This window comes from Solanum stenotomum, chromosome 7 (genome assembly GCF_019186545.1).
Source record: "Solanum stenotomum isolate F172 chromosome 7, ASM1918654v1, whole genome shotgun sequence".
Classification (NCBI taxonomy): Eukaryota; Viridiplantae; Streptophyta; class Magnoliopsida; order Solanales; family Solanaceae; genus Solanum; species Solanum stenotomum.
In genome coordinates this window covers 15,645,934-15,655,091 of record NC_064288.1, presented here as the reverse complement: position 1 = coordinate 15,655,091, position 9,158 = coordinate 15,645,934, and the positions used below count along the sequence as shown (strand labels likewise).

At 40.0% G+C, this 9,158-nt stretch overlaps 1 protein-coding gene across 1 annotated transcript; it reads left to right on the top strand.

Annotated features, from left to right (window-relative positions):
* The first annotated feature begins 1,722 nt into the window (after positions 1–1,722).
* Positions 1,723–5,887, top strand: LOC125869680 (uncharacterized). The gene is made up of 6 exons (XM_049550136.1): positions 1,723–3,268; positions 3,359–3,534; positions 3,680–4,004; positions 4,125–4,266; positions 4,567–5,292; positions 5,413–5,887. Exons 1-6 carry the CDS (start codon positions 1,723–1,725, stop codon positions 5,885–5,887), a joined length of 3,390 nt encoding a protein of 1,129 aa, XP_049406093.1.
* Positions 5,888–9,158: the final 3,271 nt, after the last annotated feature.

Below are 9,158 nucleotides of genomic sequence, written 5' to 3'. Positions count from 1 at the left end.
CGGTATTTTTGGATCGGAGTGTCACATTCCGACACAGTATTTTTGGATCGAAGTGTCACATTTCGACACAGTATTTTTGGATCGGAGTGTCACGTTCCGACACGGTATTATTGGATCGGAGTGTCACGTTCCGACACAGTAACCTTAAAGGAAAAAGATATTGAATTAACTTAATGTACTCAATCTCAATGAACGCATTTCCCAAACGAGTGTGATGTAGAGGCATGAGTCCTTGTGTGTGTGCTGGATATTGTGATTGATTACGTACTTGCTTCAACTGTTACTTGTTCATGTTGTGGTCTCTTATCACCTGCTAAGTGCAATAGTTGACTTTATACTATTATTCATTGTATATTAGTTTCTATTTTGAGTTGGCCGATGATACCTACTCAGTACGTGTTCCTTGTACTGATCCCTACTTGTGTTTTCTTCGTTTTTCTTTTGTGAAATGCAGCAAGTGTACCATCGACTTCGACTCGCCCTCAACCCTAGCCAGTCTCCAGCACATCAGATTTCAGGGTGAGCTATTCCTTCTAGCTCGTGCTGGATTCTCTCAGTTATGGCGTGATGTCCTTGAATTTCGGACATGGACCATCGTATTTACTTATTTTAGGGTCTCTAATACTTTTAGACTTGATATGTTAAGAACAGATGTCCTTTATGTGATGACTTTCAGATTTTGGGGATAATATGTAATAGACTTTAGAGGTTTATTTGATTGGTTACTTTAATAAGTTTTGGCTTCCGCGTTATCGTTGTTAGTCGTACTTAAATTATTGGTATATGTGGGGTTTAGAGTCCTTGGTCCACTCACTTAGGAAGTGAAGTGTGGGTGCCACTCATGACTCAATTTGGGTCGTGACAAACTTGGTATCAGAGCGTTAGGTTCGATGATCTCATCACACAAGGACAGGTCTAGTAGAGTCTTGCGGAATGGTACGGGGACGCCTTTAGTTTTCTTCAAGAGGCTATAGGACTTTAGGAAAACTCACATTTTTCTTTCTTTCTGCTGTTACTTGAATCAAATTGGTATCTAGGTGATACAAATTGGTATCTGACCTTCTTCACTCTATCTCGCAGATGGTCGGAACTAGAGCAACAGGTGTGACAACACCAACACCGGCAAGACCGGGTACGCCTGAGCCAACTGTTGGGGCTGCAGCTAGAAGGGGAGCAGTGGCAAGAGGCCGTGTTAGAGGTCGCGGGAGAAGGCCCACTAGCGGCAGAGGACAAACACCTGGTCCAGCTAGGGATAGAGTGGTGACTCATCCACCGACTAACGAGGTAGTGAGAGAGAGTGACGAAGGGGAAGATGAGCAGATTCAAGAGAAGGAAGTACCACCCCAGCCTACTCCAGAGATGATTAATCAGGTTCTCACTTATCTTAGCGGGTTATCTGATCAGGGGCAGGCACCCCCAGCATTTTCTTCACTAGCACCTCAAGTTCAGGGAGTACAACATGTAGCCGATGTGGCTCCTCGCATGGATGCGTCCTTGGAAACAGGCACGTTTCCCCGATTGACTACAGGGCCTATAATGACTAGTGACCAGCATGATCTCTTTATTAAGTTCTTAAAGCTGAAACCTCCAGTTTTCAAGGGTACTGAATCTGAAGATGCTTATGATTTCCTAGTGGATTGTCATGAGTTGTTACATAAGATGGACATAGTGGGGTGATTCGGTGTTGAGTTTGTGACCTACCAGTTTCAAGGGGATGCCAAAATGTGGTGGCGGTCTCATGTGGAGTGTCAACCAGAAAAGGCACCACCTATGACTTGGACATCATTTTCTAGCTTATTTATGGAGAAGTACATACCCCAGACTTTGAGGGACAGAAGGAGAGATGAGTTCCTGAACATAGAGCAAGGAAGGATGTCTGTTGCAGCTTATGAGGCTAAATTTTGTGCGTTATCCAGGTATGCCACTCAGCTTTGCTTCAGTCTGCAAGAGCGGATTCGCCGCTTTGTAAAGGGATTGAGGTCATATTTGCAGATCCCAGCTTTACAGGTAGCTGCTTCTGTAAAATATTTTCAGGAAGTGATTGATTTTGTGATAGAGGTAGAGGGGGTGAAGCTGGATGACTTCACCAAGGTGTCAACATTTAAAAGGTTTCGTAAGGAAGGTGAGTTTGGTGGTTCGTACTCCAAAGGGCAGAGTTCAGGGGGCTATCCACCCCGTCCTATTCAGTCTTCATTGCAGGCTTCAGTTGAGGGTCCGTTGCGGACTAGTCAACCTTTTTCTAAGTTTGGGGGTTACCTCCAGTCTTCTTCGTCTTCACAGAGACCTACACTCGACTCTAGGACTTCTTATGGATGTGGAAAGGCCGAACATATCAAGAAATATTGTCCAAAGCAGAGTCAGGCTCGGTACGATCAGAGTTACAGATCCCCAGCAATTAGAGGTAGAGGTGGTCATGGTAGAGGCCGTCATTTTGGAGGACGTGGTGGCCAAGGTAATAGTGGTCACCAGTTCAACCTGGGTGGCGGGCAGGTTGGAACTACTGGAGCGCAGCCCGGCAGAGGCAATGGACAGACAGGTGATAGGGCCCATTGTTATGCTTTCCCCGGGAGGTCAGAGGCAGAGACATCCGATGCTATTATCACAGGTACTCTTCTGGTCTGTGATCGCATGGCTTCTATATTGTTTGATCCTGGATCCACATTTTCTTATGTATCTTCCTCGTTCGCTACTGGTCTTAATTTGCATTGTGATTTGCTTGACATGCCTATTCGTGTCTCTACTCCTGTTGGTGAGTCTGTGATAGTGGAAAAGGTGTATAGGTCTTGCCTTGTGACTTTTGTGGGGGGTGAGACTTATGTAGATCTGATTATTCTAGAGATGGTTGATTTTGATGTAATTTTGGATATGACTTGGCTTTCTCCAAATTTTGCTATCTTAGATTGTAATGCTAAGACTGTGACCTTGGCCAAGCCTGGGATAGATCCACTAGTGTGGGAGGGTGACTATATTCCCGCCCCAGTTCGTATTATCTCTTGTCTTCGTGCTAAGAGGTTGGTGAGTAAGGGTTGTTTAGCCTTCTTGGCACATCTCAGGGATGATACTTCCAAAGTGCCTTCAATCGAGTCTGTTTCGATAGTCCGTGAGTTTACAGATGTTTTTCCTTTTGACCTACCTGGTATGCCACCAGATAGAGATATTGATTTTTGTATTGACTTGGAGTCGGGGACTCGCCCCATTTTCATTCCACCTTATATAATGGCCCCAGCTGAGTTAAGGGAGTTAAAGGCCCAACTTCAAGAATTGTTAGGTAAAGGTTTTATTAGACCGAGTACATCTCCTTGGGGTGCTCCAGTTTTATTTGTGAAGAAGAAGGATGGTAGTTTTCGGATGTGCATAGACTACAGGCAGCTGAATAAGGTAACTAGTAAGAACAAGTACCCCATTCCTCGCATTGATGACTTGTTTAATCAGTTACAGGGTGCTTTCGTATTCTCTAAAATTGATTTTGAGGTCCGATTATCATCAATTGAAAATGCGGGCAACGAACGTGCCAAAGACTGCTTTTCGAACCAGGTATGGGCATTATGAATTCTTAGTAATGTCCTTTGGGCTTACGAATGCCCCTGCTGCTTTCATGAGCCTAATGAACGGAATTTTTAAGCCATATTTAGACCTCTTTGTTATTGTATTCATTGATGATATCCTGATATACTCGAAGAGAAGGAGGGAACATGAGGAGCATTTGAGAATTGTATTGGGGTTGTTGAGGGAGAAAAAGCTTTATGCCAAATTCTCCAAGTGTGAGTTTTGGCTCGATTCAGTGTCCTTCTTGGGGCACGTGGTTTCTAAGGATGGAGTGATGGTGGATCCCTCTAAGATTGAAGCAGTGAAGAGTTGGGTAAGGCCTACTAATGTTTCAGACGTAAGGAGCTTTGTTGGTTTAGCTAGCAACTACCGCCGATTCGTACAGGGATTCTCTTCCATTGCTTCCCAGTTGACCAATTTGACCAAGCAGAATGTTCCATTTGTATGGTCGAATGAGTGTGAATAAAGCTTCCTGAAACTCAAGACCTTGTTGACTACTGCACCGATTCTTGCCTTGCCCGTGGAAGGTAAGAATTTCATTGTTTATTGTGATGCATCTTATTCTGGTTTGGGTGCAGTGCTAATGCAGAAGAGGAATGTAATTGCCTATGCTTCAAGGCAATTGAAAGTGCATGAACGTAACTATCCAACCCATGATTTGGAGTTGGCTGCAGTTGTATTTGCATTGAAACAGTGGAGGCATTATCTATATGGGGTCAAGTGTGAAGTGTATACAGATCATCGCAGTTTACAATATGTGTTCACCCAGAAGGATTTGAATTTGAGGCAGATGAGGTGGATGGAGTTATTGAAAGACTACGATATTACTATTTTATATCACCCGGGAAATGCTAATGTTGTGGCAAATGCCCTAAGTAGAAAAGCAGGGAGCATGGGTAGTTTCGCCCACTTACAGGTTTCTAGACGCCCATTGGTTAGAGAGGTGAAAACTTTGGCTAATGACTTTATGAGGCTGGAAATACTTGAAAAATGAGGATTTTTGGCCTGTGTGGAGGCAAGATCTTCTTTTCTGGACAAGATTAAGGGAAAGCGGTTTGAGGATGAGAAGCTGAGTCGAATTCGAGATATGGTGTTGCGGGGAGATGCTAAGGAGGTTGTGATTGATGAGGAAGGTGTCTTGAGAATTAAGGGGTGGGTGTGTGTGCCCCGTGTTGATGACTTGATTCATACTATTCTTGCAGAGGCTCATAGTTCGAGGAATTCTATACATCCTGGTGCAACCAAGATGTATCGTGATCTGAGACAACATTATTGGTGGAGTAGAATGAAGCGTGACATTGTTGATTTTGTTACCCAATGTCCGAACTGTCAGCAGGTAAAGTATGAACATCAGAGGCCTAAAGGGACACTTCAGAGAATGCCCATTCCGAAATGGAAGTGGGAAAGAATTGCAATGGATTTTGTCGTTGGTCTTCCAAAGACATTGGGTAAGTTTGATTCTATTTGGGTAATTGTTGACAGGTTAACTAAGTCTGCTCACTTCGTTCCGGTCAAGATGACTTACAGTGCAGAAAAGTTAGCCAAACTCTATATCTGTGAGATTGTTCGATTGCATGGAGTTCCAATTTCCATCATATCAGATAGAGGTACGCAATTTACTTCTAACTTTTGGAGGACCTTGCATGCTGAATTAGGTACTAGATTGGATCTTAGTACCGCATTTCACCCTCAGACTGATGGACAGTCTAAGCGAACAATTCAAGTGTTGGAGGATATGCTTCGTGCGTGCGTGATAGATTTTGGTGGTCATTGGGATCAATTCTTACCTTTAGCAGAGTTTTCGTACAACAATAGCTATCAATCGAGTATTGATATGGCCCCATTTGAGGCATTGTATGGGAGGAGATGTAGGTCTCCCATTAGATGGTTTGATTCATTTGAGGTGAGGCCTTGGGGTACTGATCTCTTGAGAGAATCATTAGAGAAAGTGAAATTCATTCAGGAGAAGCTTTTAGCACCTCAGAACAGGAAGAAGGAGTATGCAGATCGGAAGGTCAGGGACTTGGAGTTTATGGAGGGTGAGCAGGTCTTGCTAAAGGTTTCACCCATGAAGGGTGTGATGCGGTTTGGTAAGCGAGGTAAGCTTAGTTCGAGGTACATTGGGCCATTTGAAATTCTTAAGCGCGTGGGGGAGGTGGCCTATGAATTGGCCTTGCCTCCAGGGTTGTCAGGGGTGCACCCGATATTTCATGTGTCCATGCTGAAAAAATACCATGGTGATAGAAACTACATTATTCATTGGGATTCAGTACTGCTTGATGAGAATCTGTCTTATGAGGAGGAGCCTGTAGCTATTCTAGATAGAGAGGTTCGCAAGTGAGGTCAAAAGAGATTGCATCTATCAAGGTTCAGTGGAAGAATCGGCCAGTTGAAGAGTCCACTTGGGAAAGTGAGGCTGATATGCATGAAAGATATCCACACCTTTTTGTCGATTCAGGTACCCTTTCTTACCCTCACCTTCTTTTGATCGTTCGAGGACGAACGATGGGTAAATTGGTATCTACTGTAACGATTCATTTGGTCGTTTTGAGTACTAGAGCTTTTTATTGTATAAAATACTCTTCCGATAGATTTTAAATGAGTGTTTTGGACTATTCGTAACTACAATTATGAAATTAGTGGGGTAGTTTTTATAATTAAGTTAGTTGGTGGTTATAGAAGATAGCATTAAAACAAATAGTGGGCCACTTCTACCACCCCATAATTAGGCTTAAGAATAATTAGGGATTTCCATCGTGAGTTAGAAACTCAACAGAACTTCAACTACAGCGATACAAATTGCAGAGAGGCCGACGAGTACTTCAGGTAAATCCAAAATCCAATATGTATTTTGTGAATATGAACAAAGGCTTTATGATTATTATTATATTATTGCTATTAGATAGGAAATTGAAAAGAACGAGGTTTCAGTAGTAGTGGTAGGTTGAATTTTGGTGGTTAATGGCGTTGAGTGTGAGATTGTGAGAGACAAATTTGTCTCCCACGGATTGGCTGATTTCCAATGAGATTATTTAATTGAGTTAAGAAAATTGCCTTAGGGATCATAATAATGATAAGATGGGTCATTTTATATTCTAAATAAATGATTGAATTTCCTTGAAGTTTAGATGTTAGTTCTTAAATTTAAGGGACAAACTTTGGTTGGGTTGATTAAACTATTGTGAAGTACTAAAACAATAAGTGGTAAACTATTGTTTATTGAGTTGAAGAGTGGATTGCAGATGGAAGTTTTATGGAATTAAATTGTCACTGTTATGTCCATATTTTGGAATGGGTTTCATGGGTTTCCGTGTTACATTAGTTTTCATTGGTTAGTTTATTTTGTGGCTTTATGAGTTGGCTGCCACTGGTATCGTGACCAGTGGTTTCAGTTTTACCATATTATAAACTAAAATTTGATAGATTGAGATAGAGGTAATTAAATATAAGGTGTAGTATATTATATGAATTACATTAAAGTTATGCTAATGGGAGGAATTAAGACTTACCCTTAGGTTTGAACTTTAGGAAGTTGATTATAGAATTAGGTGACTTTTTGGGTATAGGAGGGACATAGAATAATATGAGTGTTTATAGGCTTGTTAACTTACAAATTATGCATATATACTTGATAGATTGGAAAGGTTCGGAGGCATTGAGGAAAGGAAAGGCTTTGGAGAAGTAGCTTGCCTGACGTCAGTTCTTCGGTGGAGGTAGGTTATGGTTTATTCTATTTGATAGATAAACTCTTAATAGCGATTGATATGCATTGAATGATATTGTGAAGTTCTCTATGTACTTGATTGTGTGATTATGTGGCTTGGTTGTGTGGTTTGTGATTGGTCTAAAATCCTGAGACCGTGAGATTTATAATCTGAAAAACCTCTCTATTGAAGTTATGCCTTGAATAAAGAGGGCTTGATGTAATATTATTAATGAACTGAAAAGTAGTGATAATAAATGATAAATTAATAATATTATTGGATCGGAGTGTCACGTTCCGACACGGTATTTTTGGATCGGAGTGTCACATTCCGACACAGTATTTTTGGATCGAAGTGTCACATTTCGACACAGTATTTTTGGATCGGAGTGTCACGTTCCGACACGGTATTATTGGATCGGAGTGTCACGTTCCGACACAGTAACCTTAAAGGAAAAAGATATTGAATTAACTTAATGTACTCAATCTCAATGAACGCATTTCCCAAACGAGTGTGATGTAGAGGCATGAGTCCTTGTGTGTGTGCTGGATATTGTGATTGATTACGTACTTGCTTCAACTGTTACTTGTTCATGTTGTGGTCTCTTATCACCTGCTAAGTGCAATAGTTGACTTTATACTATTATTCATTGTATATTAGTTTCTATTTTGAGTTGGCCGATGATACCTACTCAGTACGTGTTCCTTGTACTGATCCCTACTTGTGTTTTCTTCGTTTTTCTTTTGTGAAATGCAGCAAGTGTACCATCGACTTCGACTCGCCCTCAACCCTAGCCAGTCTCCAGCACATCAGATTTCAGGGTGAGCTATTCCTTCTAGCTCGTGCTGGATTCTCTCAGTTATGGCGTGATGTCCTTGAATTTCGGACATGGACCATCGTATTTACTTATTTTAGGGTCTCTAATACTTTTAGACTTGATATGTTAAGAACAGATGTCCTTTATGTGATGACTTTCAGATTTTGGGGATAATATGTAATAGACTTTAGAGGTTTATTTGATTGGTTACTTTAATAAGTTTTGGCTTCCGCGTTATCGTTGTTAGTCGTACTTAAATTATTGGTATATGTGGGGTTTAGAGTCCTTGGTCCACTCACTTAGGAAGTGAAGTGTGGGTGCCACTCATGACTCAATTTGGGTCGTGACAAACTTGGTATCATTAACATGATTAAATAGTCATGTTAATCATTATTTTCTTAATGGATAAATGTGACAAATAAAATTGTAAAAAGGGAATATATACTTCAAACTTCAAAGTTATACTGAGAAAGTAATTTGTGGAAATATATAAATAATGAGGAGAACCAATAATACGAATCGATGAAAATGTTATCCTGCAATTTGTTGGGATTTTTTATGAAATCAATTCATATCAATTAATTATAATTAATAGCATAAATAATTGTTTTTTATATTAAAAAAATTCTCTTATACTTGTTCATTTTAGCAAATTAAGAATTTTTTTTTTCATTAAGTAATTATTATATGAATTACTAATTGTCAATTTTATTAATATTTTATATTTAGTTTTATAAAATAAAAATCTGTCTAACCTATAGTTTTAATTAAAGAAATCTAATAATTGATTTGTTACACTCACTTTAGTTTCTAAATTTTGACTATCAAGATTGAAAAACATCTTTCACGGCGTACTATACTCCTAAATAATTAGAAATTTAAATATATTTAGAACATTATATATATATATAATGTTGGGCCCGTGCTGACACATGTCATTTCCACATAGTAGAAAAGAGTTTCAACATGTTAGTTTATTGATATTAAATAAAAGTTTAAGGATATTAAAGTCTTTACAAAGTTTTACAAAATAAAGTTGCTTAGCAAAGTTATCTTTTATGCTTTGTTAATTGGACTCCATCAAGAGCTCT

Excerpts from the sequence above, each read along its gene's own strand:
- LOC125869680 (XM_049550136.1), top strand. The coding sequence starts at position 1,723 with ATGTGGTGGCGGTCTCATGTGGAGTGTCAACCAGAAAAGGCACCACCT. Across the intron at positions 4,005-4,124 it reads ATTTGTATGGTCGAATGAGT|TGCTAATGCAGAAGAGGAAT; the intron begins GTGAATAAAGCT and ends GTTTGGGTGCAG. Across the intron at positions 5,293-5,412 it reads TTGGAGGATATGCTTCGTGC|ATGTAGGTCTCCCATTAGAT; the intron begins GTGCGTGATAGA and ends GTATGGGAGGAG.